Source organism: Falco rusticolus, chromosome 5 (assembly GCF_015220075.1).
Source record: "Falco rusticolus isolate bFalRus1 chromosome 5, bFalRus1.pri, whole genome shotgun sequence".
NCBI classification, from domain to species: domain Eukaryota; kingdom Metazoa; phylum Chordata; class Aves; order Falconiformes; family Falconidae; genus Falco; species Falco rusticolus.
Window position 1 is genome coordinate 20,067,533 of NC_051191.1, and position 19,143 is coordinate 20,086,675.

Genomic DNA, 19,143 nt, shown 5'->3' on the forward strand with positions numbered 1-19,143 from the left:
CAGAAGGTTCCCTCTGAACATCAGGAAACACTTTCTCACTGTGAGATTGACTGAGCACAGGCACAGGCTGTCCAGAACTCTGGAGTCTCCACCCATGGAGATGTTCAAAAGTCATATGGACACGGTCCTGGGCAACCGGCTGTCAGTGTCCCTGGTCCCTGCTTGAGCAGGGGGTTGGGTGAGATGAGCTCCGGAGGTCCCTGCCAGTCTCAGCCATTCTGTTTGATTCTGTGAATCTGGGAAAGTTTTAGAAGTGATGAAGCTGCTATTTTCTTGCTGGAGCTGAAATCATTTCCATCAAACCCGGTCTATTTCTGTATGTCAGCCACGCTTGTAGTAACAATTTGAAACTCCAGAACAGCAAAAGCGTTTCTTCCAAAGGACACATAGTAAGTGCCATAATTGAGAAGCAGTGTTTGGTTGTCGGTCAAATTCAAAGTACCAGGTTATAAGTACCTGGTGGACTTTATAATACTGCTTATGTGATGGCAAAATCTCTTACCTAGACCCTGAAGGGTGCAACTCACAAAGGGGATCACTACAGCTCTCACTACTGGACAAAGCTGAAAGACCTGTGGCAGGGTGTGCATTGTGTCCTTCTTCCCGCCAGGTTTTGGGTACAGATGCCTTCAGAAAGGTTGCTACAGAGAAATCATCCCCAGGTACTTGGGGGGTGCGGAGATATGTGTGTGAGAGCACATAAATGTTCTCTGAGCAAAACGAGTAGTTTGCAAATCCTCCCTTCCATGGCCAATGGAAAAGGCAACTCCAGCACCAGAGATGACCCACTGAGGAAAAAAAAAAAAAGAAAGAAAGAAAGAAACAAACAAACAAACCATGCTTTGGGGATTGGTGCCTTGTGGACAAGAACAATTTAACAGTCATACTGTAACTAGGAAAGGCCAACAGGTTAACTGCAAAGCTGCCAAATACACTAAATTCCTGAAGGGTTCAGTTTACAGCACATTTTGAAACAGTAGGAAGTTCCCCCATGCAAAAACCTTTCTGTATTCTAAAGCAACAAAAAATCTGATATTCAGCTCTCAAGGGGGAAAAAAAATCAGGATCTCTAGTAGATACTTTCACAATAATGTGCAAGACACCTTAGTATGTTCACTGCCCCCCAGACATATGCAAAAATGCAAAAATAAGACAAAACTTCAGTTATTCACGCAGCTTGGCACAGCCTTGTTGGCTTGGATCTGCCACATCCCCTGGTCCTACCTTCATGGCTGGTGCTGTGGCACCCGTAGGTCACGGGCTGTGCTCTTCAAAAACCGGCATGCCTTCACCTCGCCCGTGGGTGCTCCACTGAGGGGCTGGTGGGCAGGAGTTCACCAGAGAAGAAAGAGGAGGGTTGTTGAGACCTAAAACAAGAATCCTTCAGCCAGAACTCACCTGGCAAAAAGCGATTCTCTTCTGATCAGCCCCTTGAGAGCACATAAAAATAAAAGCAACAGCCCTGGGTATTTAGGACTGCTTGATGTGCTTGAAGCAATTGTGGGGACTATTATGGTCTGTTAATTCACGGGTGGTGATTTGAACCACCAGCCTGTGGAAGGGAAGTCTGTCCTCCCTCAGAAATGACTGTGGCTTGTTGAGGGGACTGTTGTAAGCGTCCACCCTTGTGAGGAAGCTCTTCCATACTGGGACCCAGCACTGTTTCTGATGGAGGCACCCTGTCAGATGGTCAGGTCTCCATCACCATCTTAAAGCACTATTGAGTCTGGATGCTTCTGGGGGCTAAAATATCTGTAAGAAGTATGAGACATGGAGTCACACATCAAGTCCATCTCAAATAGTTATTTGCAAGAGGCAGAGCAAGTGTGAAACCTCAGAAATTTTATACAGAGGTGTGCCATCAGGTTTTCATACTGATGCATAGGCTTATAACAGTGTTTCTTGAGCACCCGTTTATCTGCAGGAGAACTAAACGCGAGTGCCTGGACTGCGAGCAGCCCCTCTGGACCTGAGCAGGAGGAGCACTGTATGCCGGCTGCTCAGGCGCCTCCTGGCTCCCGGCGAAACATCCAAGGGAATCTGATTTCAGCTTGCCAGCTTCCAGGGCAGGCTGCTGGTTGCAGAGAGCATGGGGAGGACAACTCCTCCATCTGCTATTGAGGCTCACTCGAACCAGACATGTCCTTCTTGCTGGTGTGCTTTAGTTGAACAATACCTGCTGCTGGGCTGATTTACCCAGCGTCGTTCTCTGGTTGCTGCAGTGAGATCTGATGTGCAGTTTGGGCAGACGAGTTTCAGGTTAACGGCTGCCATAAAGAGAAGAGCCCCGTGATCATCAAGGGCAGGATCTCTATGCAGAAAAAGAAAGGCTGCTGCTCTTTCGCAGTGACTGTGTTTTATTTCAGCTGCCCCCACTTCATACCCCCGTGGGGAGCGGTCTCCTCTGGCACCCAGGCATCTCAGCCGTGGTGTCTGTGTGTCTCAGAGAGGAGGAGAATGTGGGCATCTCGCGCGGCGAAATCACGATTATACACTGGGGACATCGAGAAGCTCCTTAGCTGCTTAATAAACACTGCCGCGGTAGTGTTTGTTTTATTCATAATATACAAAGCATCCTGGCTGCTGTTCAGAAATAAGTTATGGATCCAGCAGCGATTAGCTACAGCTTAACTAGGCGATACAAAGGATGAATCCCCCTCCTTCAGGCCTCAAGGTGCCTTATGGCACAGGGTGATAAAGTAGGTGAAGAAACACATTGTCAGTTCATGTGGAAACATGCCAGGAGATAACTCCGCTCTTGACTGATAGAAAACATAAAACCCATTCCAGGCAGTTTTTCTCACATTTTCCAGTTGGGAGTATAGGTAGAAATGTTCCCAGAGCAGAGCCTGAACCTGGAGCAGCTGCACGGCTGACACAGGTCTCTGTCAAGCGGGCATTAACATGAAATATGATTAAACTAATCAGCACCCTTTAATTGAAATTGAGCCTGCCAAAAGAGCCCAAACAAAAATGGTGGTATTCTTTGAAATTATTACAAAACTTGTTAGAAATGTACCTCTCATATAATAGATGTAGGCTTCTGAGACGTTTTGACTTAATAACTAACTCCTTAACGATTAAAAAATGAGTGTGCTACAAAATCAATATGGCAGATGCAAACTGGATTGCAAGGCACATGATTAATGCTTCCCCAGCGCGACCGCTGAAGAGGAAGCCGTGGAGCCTTTGGGCTGTTGGTTTGTTCTTCGTGTCACTTGCACGAGGACTGGCTCTTGGTCCTGCGGCAGTATTTTCAAAAATGGCGTGAAAGACGATGCAAGGTTGTTGCTGAGAAAATACACAGGCGATGGTGCGTGAAACTGCCGCAATCCTGCCGGAGGGTGCCAAGGTGTGGGATCCGCGGTGGAGCTGTGGTTCCTCGGTAGCTGGGGTAGCTGCACGTCGGCAGCACAGTCTGGGACCGGTGTTGGTGCCACAGCAAGAGGAGGGCAGAGCGGTAGTCAGTAGCTTGGAGAAGCAAAATGGCCGGAGCAGGATCCTGCTGGCCGACGCGAAGGTCTGGGCGGGCACCCGTTGCAGTTGGTGGAGCTGGAGGGGGCTTACGGCCCCGGCGCTGGAGCAGTCCCAGGCGTGCAGCGGCTGCCTGGCTGCCCCGCTTGCGTACCCACAGCCGAGTGTCCGTCGCCGTGGGCTGAGCATCCCCCGGGCAGGCAGCGGGAGCATGAAGCAAGGTGCAGAGCTGCAGTGTCGGCGAGGCGCGCTGCACTGAACAGCTCTTTCTGTGAGCAGTCTGCAATACCTACGTTTCCCGCATGCTTCTCGTGACTGTTTCTAAAAACATGAAGGGGCCTTTTAGAGATCTGAGCTGGTCTTTAATATCTCTGCATCGACTAAAAATGATACTGGAGTGACATTTAGAAGTATTATAAGAAAAGGGTAGCTATTTATTTCTTATTAAGTGTTTTTTCCCTTGAGGGACTGGAACTTAGCATGGTACGGAAGCAGCAGGCTGCTTGGGCTGAGGCTGGCAGGTTACGTGGCGCACATCCCCGGTGTGACAGTGCCTTCTGCTGAAGCTTTGTGCCTGCGGATGGCAAGTTTGACGAGAGGCTTTGGGCCGCCTGCTGATGCCAAGAGCGGGAAGCCCGTGCCCCTTGCACCGCGGCTGGGTCGCCATTCCCGGCTCTCTGCTGGTCTGCGTGACGGTGCTCCTGCGGGAAGCTCAGGCTGTCCCTGGCTGAGGGACCCAGTCCCCTCCCGTGGCTGCACCCCGGTCCCTGAGGAGCCGTGCACCACTTTGGGTGACAGCCATTGCTGGGGGTGTGCCTAGCGGGCAGCTCTTCCCGCCACCGCATCCGTCCCCCTCTACCCGCACCGTCACCCGCAACAGGAGGGTCCGCGGGAGGAGCCCCCGCGAGCCCCTGCCCCTGCCGACGACCGGGGGGCAGCAAGGGGGGGCGTCGGGGGCAGCCCCGTGAGGGCTGTGGAACCGCGGCCCCGGGGAGCGGGGGCGCGGGGTGAGGCTGCAGGTGCGCATCGGGGCGGGGGGGCTGCACGCGCGGAGCCGCAAACCGGGCGCTGCGTGGGCGGCGGGAGGGACCGGCCAGCGGGAGCCGGGGCGCTGCCCGGCGGCTGCGCCAGCCCCAGCCCCCACCGTGGGCGGGGGGCTGCGGGCGGGGCGACTGCGGCGCTGGCAGGGCGGGGGGCAGAGGGGAGCACCCCCCGCCCCCGGCATCGTCCTGGGCAAGGGGCGCTGCTGCCCCACCGCCGCCCGGGCACTGCCCCCCCGCAGCGCCCCCCGCCCCTCCCGCCACCGTGCCCCAAGACTGTCCCCCCCGCATCCCCCCACCTGCCCCGTACGCGGCTCCCGGGACCCCCCCCAGCCGCCCGCCCCCCGGCACTGCCCCAGCCCGCCCCCGGAGCCGCCCCGCCCGCTCCCCCGGCCCGGGGCAGCGCGGCGGCCGTGGCCGCCAGGGGGCGGCTCGGTGCGCGGCCCCGGCCCCGCGGCGGCGGCGGCGGCGGGCCGGGGCGGCGGCGGCGGCGGCGGCGGCGGCCGGGGGCGGGAGGCGGCTGGGCCGGCGCCGTCCCCGCCCGCAGGGGGAGGAGCCGCCGGCGGCGGCACCTGCCCCGGGCCATGGTGCGCGCGGCGGCGGCGCGGCGCCGGAGGGAGCGGAGCGCCGCGCGGGGCGGGCGGCGCCGCGCCATGGAGCCGGCGGCGGGCGGCGGCCCCCCAGCCGCAGCCGGTGCCCGCGCCCGGGCGGCGCCGCGGCGGCCGGGGCTGCGCTGAGCCCCGCGCGCCCCGCCGGCCCCGCCATGGCGCAGCCCGCGGGCCGCGGCGGGCCGAGCCGCGAGCTGCCGGGCATCAGCACCGTAACCTACGTCTTCGTTTACAGCCCCGGCGGCCCGGCGGGGCCCCCCGGCCCCGGCGCCGAGCCCGCGCCGCACGCCGCGCCCGCCCCGCTGCGCGGGCCCAAGCGGAAGCTGTACAGCGCCGTGCCCGGCCGCAAGTTCATCGTGGTGAAGAGCTACGCGCCGCAGGGCGAGGGCGAGATCCAGCTCAACCGGGGCGAAGCCGTCAAGGGTGAGTGCGGGCGGGCGGCGGCCGGCGGGTGGGGGCGCGGCGGCGGGCGGGTGGGAGGCGCGGGCATGGCGACCACCGGCCCGGGGGTCCCGCGCCGGCCGCGGGCCGGCAGCGCTGACAGCCCCGTCCGTGGCTGGGGGGTCCGGGCAGCTCCAGTCCCGGGTCCCGCGGGCAGCCCCCGGGGGCGCGGGGCCGCCGGCCTCGGGCCAGCCCTGGTGCGGGTCGCCCGGTCGGGCCCGGGGGGTGCAGGGCCGGGGGTGCCGGCCAGACGCCGGGGCTGCCCGATCGGCCCCGGGCGTGGGGCCCCGTCTCCTCAGCGTGGCCCTGGGGCTCTGGTCCTGCAGTCAGGCCCTGGGTCCTCGGTCCCACCCTGTGACACGGGGCTGCGGGCGCCACGCTCTGCTGGGACCCCCAGGAGAAGTGGGTACTTCTCTGAACCCCCTTTTCCCCGGGCCGGGGTGGACTCAGTGCTCTGTGAGCAGCTCCCGCCTCACAGCGTGCCACGGGCCACCTGCGCGGCTCTCGCTTGCCAGCCCACCTCTTGTGGAGGGGGGGTGGGCATGGAAGTGCTTCCTGAACAAAACTCCCAACCACACACGCTGAGGAGCCACGGTGATGCAGAGCTCGTAGGGAGACGATGGGCTTGGAGGGATAATGGCATTGCCCGTTATGTTGGGCAGCCTTCCTGAAAGATGTGTAAACCATGCGGTAGGTCCTAAGTCAGCATCCAGCAGACAGGGATAAGAAAAGGCTTCCTCTGCAAGCAGGCTGATGCTGTAGTTTTTCACAGAAAGTTTAAGGATCTTCTTTTCATCTTCCTGCCTCCGCTTTTTGCTGACGCCTCTTACAATGCGGGCTGGAGCAGTCGCTAATCTGACTAGTTGCGTTAGCTGTAATGTGGGTCCGAGCTTGGCAGTGGGAGACGGCGCTTGCTGCTCCATGCTCTGAATTGCTGCTTCACAAGCACGTCGGACCTCAGAGTCCTGTGCTGTGGTTGCCAGAAAACCGGCCCTTGGAGGTGGCAGCCCTAGCAGACCTGCTGTTGCCCCCACCAATGCGTTTTTGTCCCCTGAGTGGAGGAGGAGGTAGACACGAGGTGCCTGTGACTTGGCTGCCGTGCCAGGTGGTGAGGCTTTCTGCAGCTGGGTGCTGGCACTAATGGGTGTTTGACGCCGGGAGCTGTGCGTTGTGTGGTCGTGGGGTAGAGGTGTTGGTGCCCAGGAAGCTGGAAGACATCAACAGATGGACAGGGCTTCTGGGTCAGAGGTGCTTTTCCCATCTTGTGTCTTCAGCCACTTTACCCAGTGTTTTCTGTCACACCCTCCTATATCTCCTCATGCATTTGCATTAAGTAGGTAGCCTTGATGCCGTTCCTTAGTAATTGCAACAGTCCTGAATTCATATTCACCTGTAGCTGCGTATCTTCTTCATGTGATCTCCAGAGAGAAAGCAAGTTGTGGGAAGTACCATGGGGAGGAAGAGCAGACTAGGATAGGCAATGGCTCCTCAGAGCTGGAGGCTTTCTTAAGAAGAGAAGGCTTAATAAGAGTTAAAAGAGAATCACTTCAGTGACTCGCTTATGAAAGATCTCCAGGCAGTGTGGATGGGCACCGCACAGTTATTTACTGCTTTTGAGATGCTGATTAATTTTGGCAGGGATAGGAGTAGTGACAGTTATTGGATAGGGTGCCCTGGCATTGCAGACAGGTAGAGTGATGGGGATAAATGGAAACCAGCAGTCTGAGCGGAACTGCTGCAGCAGGTGCTTTGTCATGTTTGGTGGACTCGTGACTCCTTTGGAAATGGGGTGTCTTCATTTGGTGGGAAGAATTCTCTTGCACCCGGCTTGTGGAAAATAGAAAGTGGTATAAGTGAAAGTCCCTGACCGAGCCGGTGTGCTGGCCTTGTGCTTTGAGCAGACAGGGGTGCTGGGGTGTCCGCAGCTGGGCAGCAGCAGGGAGAGTCATTGGGAGAGTGTGGTTTGAGAGGGTGCCTGGCCATGGGCAGCTGTTTTGTCAGCCTGGGGGACTTGAGATCAAGGTCCTGAGAAGGGTGTACCAGTTGGGTGGGGACTCGCTGTGCTGCCCAGGAATCGAAGTGTTGGGGTGCTGGGGGTGGAGAGCCCTGGAGGGAGAAGGTGGCACTTGGAGGAAGTGTTGAAGTATGGTGGGTATGAGCAGAAGAGCTGTTTGGGGAAGGGTGGGAGCCAGTTTAGGGAGTGTTGTCAAAGAATTGCTGGAGGCAATTGCTTAATGAGACGAGCTGTGTTTGGGGAGATGTGCAAGGGTGAGAGCCCTGCATGGAGGGAGCTCTCTGAGGGCATGATGCTTAGGGAGAAAACTTTCTGAAGATGCCAGTCTGAGTGAGGAGCTGTCTGCAGGCAGGAGTGTGTTGTGGGAAAGGAGCTCCATGGGGAGAGCCGTGCCGAGCAGGTGGAGGCTGGGGACAGGAGATTGCTGGCGTGGAAGCTGTGATAAGGGCCGGTGTCTCATCTTGAGATGTGTTGGTGAGAGGGGTTGACAGCCATCCCTTCAATGCAGTGAAACTCGGCGACTTCAGGTGGCTGGGGCTGCCAGCAGTTCCTGTCAGAGAATGGCAAAACATCTGGCAGTTTTTATTTTGAGATTGCGGGGAAGATGGAGAAGAGTTTGAAGTGGAGTAACAAGGGCACCTTTGTACTCACGTGTAAGCCACACAAGTGTTTGCATGTGGCTTTGTTTGAAATGTGTTACAAAGCAAATGCTACTAGTTGGTGTGCTGTCTTGTGAGAAACCTGAGGATCCTTGAACATTTGCCCAGGGTTACATTCGAAGGTGGCACTCTTTGCTGAAAGCAAATGGACTGCTGCAAAGGTTCTGCTGAGCAAGGGTCTTGCATACTAGATTTGGCAGCGTGAGAGATGCCCTGAGCCTTGTGTTGTGTGATGGATTTCCTCAGGGCTTTTCCGTAGGAGTTGGTTTGGTTTCAAGAGCACAGTGAAAGTTAAGTGTGTCTGTCTTGACTGTATACTGTAACTGTCCAGGTAGCTGTTGGATGATAAAAGACAATAATCAAGACAGTTATTTTGTTTGTAAGATAGCTAAAGAATGTAAGCAGAGGAGAGTCTGTCCTTGATCTGCTTGTTACTGATAATGAGAAATGAAACGAGGTGTGAGTGCCCCAAGCAAAGGGAGAGCCAGTAGTCACCAGCACTGAAATCACAAGGTCACAGGGAGAAATGGTTTGTAGACAAGGCACGGTGAGGACTGAATCTCCAGCCTGGAAGCTAGGGAGAAATTAATAATGCTATGAATGTGCTGGTTGTGGGGTCTCATTTCTTTGCACTTTTGTGATTAGGAGGAGTTATTCTCGAGCAACTGTTACCATGTGCATCCGACAGTAGGTTTTCCTCTCCGGTGTGGTTCCTTATTGACATTCCCTACTGCAGTATCTAAGCTAACCCTCTGTGAAATAAATGGCAAACTGAATTTCTGTTGGCCGTGGTTATGGTTCTGTTGAATTATTATTGTAGCAGTTCTCGGTTGGGCTGGAGGTTGTTTAGATAGAGGGGTTTATTTTACTTGTGAATAAAGTTGCTGTTGCACAGAGAAGGTTTTGCAGTTAGTGGGAGGTTTTGCAGATTCTGTTTGATGATCAGCCAGCTAGTTTCCTCTGGACTTTCTTTATCCAGCCAGGAACATTTAAGAGAGGCTGCTCACACACAGCTCGTTCTGGGCTGTAGGATCCCCGCTGCCCTGTAGGAAGGCAGCTCTTCTGGCAGTTAGATGCAGGTGATTAGAGACAGAGCCGTTAACAACTTGGAAGGTTGAGGCAAAACTTTAAACTTCACTATCAAACGGTCTGGTTTGATAGATGGTGATCTAGAGCAAAGGGGTGGCAAACAGTTGCCTCCTCACTGGAGTGCTGCTCCTGTGTTATTCTTATTCCCAGGGCTGGAAGAACAGAGATGGAAAAGGGGTCTTGTCGTCAGTGAGTTGAGTCCTTGGCCCTGTACGGCTTTACAATCACTTGTAAATTGATCATGCTCCACCTTTAAAACCTCCTGATATTCTGGTGGGGAGGTTGCTCTAGAACTTGCAGGCTTCAAGCTTCATCTCTTGTAACTTCTAAACTAAGTGTTCATGTCTGTTTTAATCATTTTTTGGCATGCCTTTAGACACAACAGACTGCTGCGATCTGGCTGTGAGACATCAAAGGCACCGTGACCAGGTCCTCATTTGGAAAAAAGAGACTGCTTTTTCCTTTCCTAACAAATGAAATGATTTAATCACAAGTACTACCTGCTAGCCTTATTTTAGTGATCCACTGAGCAGGGATCCCAGGCTTCACTGGCTCTGGTGAGGGTTGGGTATGTGAGAGCAGTATCCTACTGGATGTTGCAGAGCGTCTCCTGGTGCTTGTTGTCTCCACGGTCTCTTCAGGTTGAGCCACCCTGTCCTGTGGGCACTGACTCCAGAATGTTCTCTGCAGCACCAGACAAAACTGGGAGCCATCGGGAGCCTGTTGCCCTCTGAGCTTGTGTTGCTTCACTCATTTCTCTTGTAGCCCAACCATTCCTGCTTTCAGTGTGAGGAACTCTTTGACTCCCCTAGGGACAGAAATGCATTGAACAATTGTCTTTGACCCCAACATCTTCAGTTTGAGAGCTGGACTGTGAGTGTGGATGAGTGCTGTTCCAGCTCTCTGCAGCCTCAAGTTCTTTGGAGGTGATGAGGCATGAGCGTGGATCCTACCAGGTCCTTGGAGAACAGGAGTTGTTCTCCCTCATCTGTGTGCTGGAGGGGAGTGACAGCAGACAGCTGTGCAGAGCTGTCCCCATCCACTGTGATACGTTCCCATACATCTCCTGTGCCATGGCTTTACCAAAGGTGTCTGCCATGAGTGTGACATCCTTGGACACGTACCCTGGAGTGACTGGAACGATACCTCATTTGGGAACCAAGAACAAGGCATCCTAATTTGGCGGCTGAGGTTGTTAGGTGGTGTGGGAGCCTGGGAGCTATGCTTCTGTGCTATTTATCTAGTGGTTGGTGTTTGGAAGATAAAATATTTTTCGGGAATAGTGAGAGCTTCTTGAGACATGGAGAAATTATTTCTTCTTGTTGGAAATTTTGAAAAATGAGTCATGGAAGAGGAAAAGAGAAGAATTGCTCATGAAAGAAAATTAACTGAATAAAACTAAATATCTTCAAGGATGTGAAAAAAAGATTGTTTGGAAGAAGTGGGGGGTTTGTTGCTAACGGTATGTACAGCTGCATGGCCAAGCCTGTGGTGATCAAGTGACAGGGTGCAATCCTGTTCCCTTTCAGGTCAGTGGGACATAAAAGTAATGCTTTTCCACTGTGAGCTTGGGTAATTGTTCTCCTAGATCTAAGCAAGGGCCTGTCCCTGTGTGGTAATTACATCTCTTTAGCTAATGCTGGTGGCTCTGGAAAGAGTACAGTAGCACACTGCCCCTCGAGGGAGACCAACGGTCCTTGTCTGGCTCCTGCCCACCCATCCCCCTCCCCGGAAGATTCAGACTGTTCTCCTGAAGCAGGTGGACATAAATGATAGTTGTTTCTCTTCTCTTCTGATTGTTTCATACTCACTTTCAAGCCACTAAAAAACATTTTCAACCAAATTTGTCTCATGTGTGGAGGTTTCAAGGCCAAGTAGCTTGAGACATGGCAGCTGAGGGTGGGGAATGCAGCCAGGTGACAGCTCATCAAGCTTGGTGGCCCTGGCCACTAAGCCAGTGTAAGCTCCATGACAGCTGTGACATGATCTATCTTGTTCTGGCCAAACAAGACTTAAGAGGGTGGCTGGGAGTATTGCAGTGGGGAAGAGGTGCTGGGGCCGTCTGGGAAGCAGGTACTGTTGGGCTAGGGAGGGATGCTGTGGGTGCACAGGGACCCATGGACATGGGAGCTGATGGGGTTTGTAGGACATGGGCTTTCAGACTGTGCTCAGTGGTGGGCTGCAGGATCAGTGGATTTTGTTGAACCTTGCCTAGGGATATCCCTAGCTGTTCTTGTTTTCATAGAGTCACAGAATGGTTTGGATCGGAAGGGACCTTTTAAAGGTCATCTAGTCCACCCCCCTGCAGTGAGCAGGGACACCTTCCACTCGACCGGGTTGCTCAGAGCCCCGTCCAGCCTGGCCTTGAACGTTTCCAAGGCTGGGGCATCCACCACCTCTCTGGGCAAGGTTTTTCCCCACCTTGTATTTTATGTGTAAATATCTGACCTCTTTGTGATCCTTGCTGTGCTCTTTATGCCAATTGTGTCATAAGACAGCTGATTATGCCTGTTGTAGAAAAGAATCTGATGTTGCTGGTTTATAATCATGTTACTCTTCAGTGTAAGTGTTCTTCTGTTCAGGTGCTCTGTGTAAGTTTTTTTTCAAATCCCATTCACCATTATATGCCTGTTTTATATCTGCTTAAATACACATTGCTTTGCCATTAATGCATGCCATTCTTTAAATATTTTCCTGCAATTATTATTTTTTTTATATACTGCTGGTCAACCCTTCTGCTCTTCTCTAACTCAGTTTGGTTTCTGTTACAGATAAATAGGTCTTTGTGATCACAGTCTTGGGTGCTGGCCAGGTGGATCATCTTTGGCTAAGGGATTTCAGATAAAGATAACATAGAATTTATGTGCCCTCTTTTACTTTTTTAAAGCAAATGAACTTACAAAGTTTAGGAATATTAAATATATATTTAGCTTAAGCTGTGAACAATACCTCCCTTTCCTCTCCTTTTGCATGTTTATTCACTTGTTAAACGTTGATAGTGGCTGTATAAGTCACAAATAAGGGTGTCTGTATTTTATTTGGTGTTTCTTCAGGGGTGTTACCACTTCGATTGCAGTTTACACAGTTGTTCCAAGACTATCCTATGTCTGTACCCTCCTGATTGTTGAGAAGGGTTGATGAGTTGGGCTATGTTGAGAAGTCCTCCATCACATTCCCCGGTGCTCGCTGTCACGGAGCTGTGTGGTGCCGGCAGCTGCAGGGACTGCCTTGGGTTTCTCTGGGATTGCACAGGAGGCCAGTTTTCTACAAATACCTGACAGGAGGTTGCAGCGAGGTGGGGTCAGTCTTTTCTCCCAAGTCACAAGCAACAGGGCAAGAGGAAACAGCCTCAGATTGTGTCAGGGGAGGTTTAGATTGGATATTAGGAAAAAATTCTTTGCTGAAAGGATTGTCAAGCATTGGAACAGGCTGCCCTGGGAAGTGGAGTCACTATCCCTGGAAGTGTTTAAAAAACACGTAGATGTGGTGCTTAGGGACATGGTTTAGTGGTTGACTTGGCAGTGCTGGGTTAATGGCTGGGCTCGATGATCTCAAAGGTCTTTTGTCACCTAAATGACTCTATGATTCTTGGTAGCTAGCACTGAGCTAGGTCCTGACACCTGAAATTTCACTTGCTTCTTGTTTGGTGTTTGGAACAGACCTGGACCACAGGCAGGGATGTGCTTTTTGGGGGTAAGCGCTCTTCAGTAGGTAGTCTTTTCCATTCAGAGCTGGCTGCAGGTTTGTGGTGATCTTGAATTATACCCACCACAGCAGCTTAACCTAGTGAGAAAGAAAGAGACTGGAAGCCTGGTGGGTGTGTAAGGGTTTTGGCTCTGAGGACCCTGCCTTCCTGGTGAATGCAGGTGATCAGAAGCCTGCTAGATCTGTCCATCTACCAGGATAGCCCCTAGCACCAGGGGCGTGTCTGGATGTCAGGGCTCTGAGCATTTGCAAGAAATGGCCATCACATCCCATGACTCCATGAAGTATGTAAGGACACTGGGGAGGAGAGGAAAGTAGCTTGTTAGTCTTACAAGCTTTCTGGAATGCTGTTTATGGTCTAATCAATCAAGGATTAAGAAGGTTGGGTGAGATCTTCCCGTTGCACTGTCCTCATCAGAAGTGTCAAAATCTTCTTCAGTGCAGAGAAGAGACGGAGATTCCCTGAGGACACACAGAACAAGTAATCCCTCTGTGATTATTAGAGCTGCCACCAGTTGGCATTATAAACTCTATTTTTAGTAATCCTAAACTATGGCTAGAAAAATTGGTCTGGCCTAAAATTTTCTCACTCTGTTTAAAGTTTAATTTTTTTGCTACAGATCAGGCTGCGCATGTTCAGGCTTCTTAGCATCATCTGGAGGGTTAAGCGTGCTTCCTTGCTGAGCGGAGTGCTTCTCTGCCTTGTGCTCATGCCCTGGGGCTCAGAGTGATGAAGTGACCTAGGACAGGCAGTCCCAGCCCCATCCCTTAAGCAGCAGGTGATGTGCATGCACAGATTAGATAAACTTCATCCTGGCATCAAAGGTTAATCTCCACAGTTGTGGTAGCTGAAGAGGGCATCAGCCACTACCATCTGTATTGCTGCTGGGGGCTCTTTGAGTGGTTGGTTGGATCAAGCTCCACTGGCTGTACGTTGTGTGTAGAAGACAGTTTCTTGGCACGTGCTTAAGCTGAGGGTTTTTTATGATCACTAGCAACAAAAGTTAACAACAAACTCTTGATCCTGTGTTTCTCTTTCTGGCTTTATTTCTGTGAATGAGTTTATTGCAGAGTGTCTCTGTCTACTTCAGGGCTAGGAGTGGCTTGATATTACTGGTGAAGCTTTTCCTTTGTACTGGGGTCAGGAAATTATCCTTCTGTTCCTTCTTGTTTTGTCTGCTGGGAAGGTCATTTTGAAAGAGATGGGAAGAAGCCAAGATGCGGCTGGTTGCTGTAGCCTGGTATGAGAATTATACAACTCTTGGGACTGCTGTCTGTCATAAGTCCTGCTTTCTGCTGTGCTAATTTTTTTTACTTTAGGTTAGGACAGGATTTTTCCACTGAGCTCTTGTGTGTTGCAGGTTAACAGCATGGTTTCTGGGTTGTTGGAGCTACTCAACTTAAAAAGTCCTGCTAAGGCCAATTAACCCAAGGTGCTGTTGACATTGACAAGAAATCTGCTTAAGAATTTGGAGGGAAAAAACCCACCATAAAATGAAGGGAGGATTTAGAGATGATGTCAGGCAGAACAGCATCAGGATCTCTGTTTCTCTGCTGCACATAGGAAGGACAAAACTGGCCTGAACTGTTGTGGTCCAGTTGCCTCCAACTTTACTTTCTGTTCAGGTACACTGGTGGAGGAATTTTGCTCGCTTAGGATAGAACAAATCTCTTAAACTTTTTTGTACTTTCTTTTTATTTCAGCATAAATTCCTCTGCAAGGAATATTAGTCTTTAAAACTTACGAGAACTTTCTTCAGATGTCAGCTTTTTTCACTGCCAGCTTTCTACAAAGATGCTCATTATACGTGTAACACCATACTGGGGAGGTAATTAGATGCTGAAAGAACAACCATATAAGATACAAAGTTTGTATTAACAGATACCATGCAGATATGCAGTCTGTCCTATTGTGCCTGTTTCCTGCTGCTTTCGTGTATTCACGCTGGAGCTTTAAAGTATCCAAAAACCTTTAGGTGAAGATGAATATTTTCTGCAGTGTTCTGGATTTCTCATTCTTTCTTCACTTGTGTGTTTTTAATGCCATTTCTTCTCTACTTTTATTAAGGAAAAGGTAACAAGTATTCCCTATGTCAACAATGTTGTGTTTGCATATTCAGCAGTGAATAACATTGCCCCAGTGTGTGTCTGAAATACACCAAAATGAGATTCTTCAGCATGTGGATCAAATACCATTTGAAAGTCTTACAGGGACCCACTGTGAGGTTAGGTTATTGCATGTTGCCATAAAAATAGTAGCGTTTGTACCTGGCATCCACAATGATATGGTGAGAATTCTTACCAGCTTGTCACTGTAGGAGAGGAAACATTGTTGACAAGTCAAAAGAATGAGATACCATGAAAACTCTTACTTCTGTAGCAGAAAACCTGTGTCTCCTGCTTTCTTGTCTGTCCCCAGGTTCTGGTACCTATGACTGTGTCCTGAGCTCAGCTGCGTGGCAGGGAAGCAGAAGGTTCCCAGCAGACTTTTTTGGGGTGGTTGTACTTGGCTTGTGTGCATTAGTTCAGTATTTGGACCTAGGTACAGAGAAAACACATGTGCTTGAGATTGACTAGCACAGGAATTGTTCTTTACTTTTAGTCTTCTTTCCAACAGGTTGTTCAGAAGCCTCTTGTTGCATCTTGCTTGTGTGGACTTTTTCCTTTGAAGAAATGTTTTTTCTCCTAAAGATACACCTCTTTATGTATTTTTTTTTAACCAAACATGTGATCCTATTTGTTCTTCATCTGCTGGATTATTTTCTAGCACTGCAGTACTTATGGATAAAAGTTATTGGGGAAAAATGTAAATCAGCTTTGACGGTGGTTTTCAGGTGCGTTTGGGGGGCTGGATTTACACTCCTGAACTCTTTCTGAAAGTCTTTCTCCCTTTCCTATGCTTTGCCTCCATCTGAATTTTACAGCAGAGGGAAATTTGTCTCTAAATTGTGCTCTGCTAAACAGTATGTTTGAAAGCATAAATAATTTTAAAAGCATGCTCAGGAGTGGCTGCTGAACCCAGGTGCCTGTCACAATGGTAGCCAAGGTTATTCCCTCTTCAGGTTTCTTCTAGCAAGGTAGAGTTCTTAAAGCAGTGACATTTTCCACTTGTTGACACAGGAAGCGCAGGCCAAATACAAATGTCTCATCTCATCTACCACATGCTCCTCTACTTCATGCATCTGTCAGATGCGCTTTCAGGACAATCGGGTACTGACAGCTAGCATTGCCTCTCTGTCTTAAATTAAATTACAGCAAGGTTCGCTTTAGCTGCCAAATGTCTTCAGTCAAATTCCTGGCAGATGCTGTGTGGTGCTACCAAGCCATCTTCTTGTGACCATGGCTGATCAATTAAACAGTTCTTCATTTTAATTCAGTCCCATCTTCAGCCTGTACCAGTTGTGAACCTGATGCCAGCTCCAGCTGCCTTGACCAAGCTGCATGGTCCTGGTCATCCCTGACCTGCTGTCCCTCCACAGCTGAACAGGCCTGCTTTTTTCAGCTATAACTTGCTTCTGTTGTCTTTGCTTTTTTTGAACATGAAATAGCTTGAAATTTGTGTTAATGATGGAAAATTTGCCTGTCTGTATTCTGTGTTTATTATCAATTTTATTTTTAAAACAATGAAGTAGCTGGAGGTTGGTGTTAGTTTGACAGAAAATTTGCCTGCTTATATTATGAGAATTTTAGGTTTTTATGTGGACACACATGCGTACATTTATCTCTCATTTTACATAATCCCACAGCCCCTTTCTAACATCCCCTAAATTTCACACAGTTCTACAAGCCACCTGGATACCCCAGAATGTTCCTGCTTGTTGCATTTCCCCCCCTCTCATCAGTGATGAAGCTCAGGTCCGTCCCCCCTCCAGTGCTTGCCTGCCCAGTTCCCTCAGCCCATCGGTGCAGACCCGTGGTGTTTCGGTCTCTGCCATTGCCTCCAGTATGACTGGCTTGTGTGTCCATGTTTAATGTACAGCTTCCTCTGGTATTTGCAATTTGTTATACTTGAGCAGTTCTAACCAGGTTCTGTACTGAATGGGATGCTTCCCCTTCCACGTATCCTCACAGTGCAAGTGGGCTGTCCCAGCTGGGTGGGTAGTTTCCAGGATCTGTCTTTGCAGAGCCATTTCCCACTATGATGTGACTAGTTTTTCCTTCCTAAGCTGGCTTCCCAGCTCTGGACGTTTTTCTTCTGAAGTTTCCTGTCTGTTGCACTTGAGCTTGTTCTGTGAAGTCTGATCCTCCCCCACGGCCCCCCATCAACTTTTTGTAGGGTTTCTTTAGCTGATCTGGCAGCCTTAGAAAGGAGGAGCTTTAGGTGGAAGACGCATTCTCCCAAAGTCCAGGGTTTTTAAAAGCTCTTCCTGAGGCAGTCATGGCTCCCTCAGGGCAAAGGCACCTCTGACTGAGCACATCCTTAGGGGCAGGAGCAGCACGTGGAGAGCAGGAGCAGCTGGTGGCTGCAGGCTGGCTGTGCCTGGAGAGCCCCTGCGGGTGCAGGCAGGAGCTGCTGAGGTCCTTGGCCACAGCAGCCCTCGTGCAGGCTAACTGTGGGGCTGGGGTCACCCTGGCACCGGCAGAGCTGCTATCCTCTTCGTGGGTCTCCTCTCTGGTCCAGGGGGAGTTAAAGGTGTTGGAGAGGAGAGGGGATGATCCATCTGCCTGTGTGTGGCTGGCTGATGTGCACAGCTACACCTGAGATAGGTGTCTAGACTCCCTGTAGTCAGTGGTAAGAAACAGCTTTTCCAAAATGCAATTTGTCTCATCCCAAGTTAGACATTTAAAATAAGTCTGATGAATCACACTCTGAAATAGCCTATTTCTCTGTTGACTAGCTCAGATATAGATAGCCTTTTAGCTGTGTCTTTCATCCATCTTGGCCATTAGCAGTGGCTCTTGGAAGCCATAGCAAGGGTTTGTTTGACTTCAGCATCTACTTTCTGTCCAGAAAGTGTGCTCTGCTGTTGTCATTAACATCCGGCGATGGAAGTTAATGAAAAGGGCAGTCATCAGTGTGACATTCCTCCCCCATCACAGGTGGGTATTAACCAAAGTTATGGGTCTTCTCTTGGAACCAGCAAAAGGTTCTGTAATGAATCATCATGCTTCCGCAGAGTAAAGGCTGCTTTTCCATGTGGCCAAAGCATTGCTTTGCAAAGGGAGCCAGACACAGATGTTCACGGCTGCCTCAGTGTACACAGCTTCATTTAAATCGTGAATTCTTATCTTTAATCTTTTAAGGGTGAAGTTAATTAATGACAGAGCAAACCTACCACTGAGTGTCTTTTGCATAAAGATCAGATGTGTTTCTATTCAAGGCTTTCCAGCTCCGGAGAGGTGAGACTGGCACTTTAGCAGTTTGTTCCCAAGGTGGAGCTCTGTTGTTTGACTGTCTGGGACTCTGCTGGCACAGAGGCTTGCTAGATAATCTGAATCTTCAGCTTTGGGAAGAAGTGTGCCAGCAGAAATCTCTGTGCCTGACAGTAACAGCTTGCTTCGAACCCAGCCACATGTTTGTGGATTAAATATGGACCTTGGGTCTCACACCTGTAAGACGCATCAGGGCTGCCTCTCTTGGGCTCTCCAAACGGTGCGTTGCAATCTTTTAAAACTAGGAGTATTGCTGTCACACCAGCGTGGGAGTAGCTGGTGGCCATGAGGGGTCATCCTTGGTGTATTTTTGTCTTGTCTTTATCAATATTAGTAATGATCCACATATTCTGCTCTTTGTTTAAAGCTTGCTGTCAAATCTTAGCTTTGTATTACCATTTTCTTTTGATCTCCTGCTGCCTGTCAGAAGCAGCGTTTCCTTCTCTGTGAGTTCGTGATTGATACAGTTGAGTAAAATGTTGGGACAGTTGTTAATATAGTCTGCCAGTAGACTGGGCAAGAGATGCTGCTGTCTCCTGTGCCCTAGCACCAGCACGTCGGTTGCTAACTCACAGGGAGCCTTTGGGAAGGAAGGCTTGAGTCTGATCCAAGTCTTGGGAAATGCTCAGCTCTGATGTAACCCAAAAGCTAAACCCAGGGCGATGATCTTGAATCCCATCCATGGGAGGCAGGGAGGGGTGTCCCAGCAGATTTTTAGGAGGTTGACAAGGAGAAGCTAT

At 50.7% G+C, this 19,143-nt stretch overlaps 1 protein-coding gene across 1 annotated transcript in view; it reads left to right on the plus strand.

Annotated features, from left to right (window-relative positions):
- Positions 1-19,143, plus strand: part of SHANK3 (SH3 and multiple ankyrin repeat domains 3) — a 370,723-nt gene that overhangs the window by 169,672 nt on the left and 181,908 nt on the right. The window contains exon 14 of the mRNA XM_037388277.1: positions 5,062-5,545. Within this exon, the coding sequence (XP_037244174.1) occupies positions 5,062-5,545 (484 nt within the window). The remainder of the gene's footprint in view (positions 1-5,061; positions 5,546-19,143) is intronic.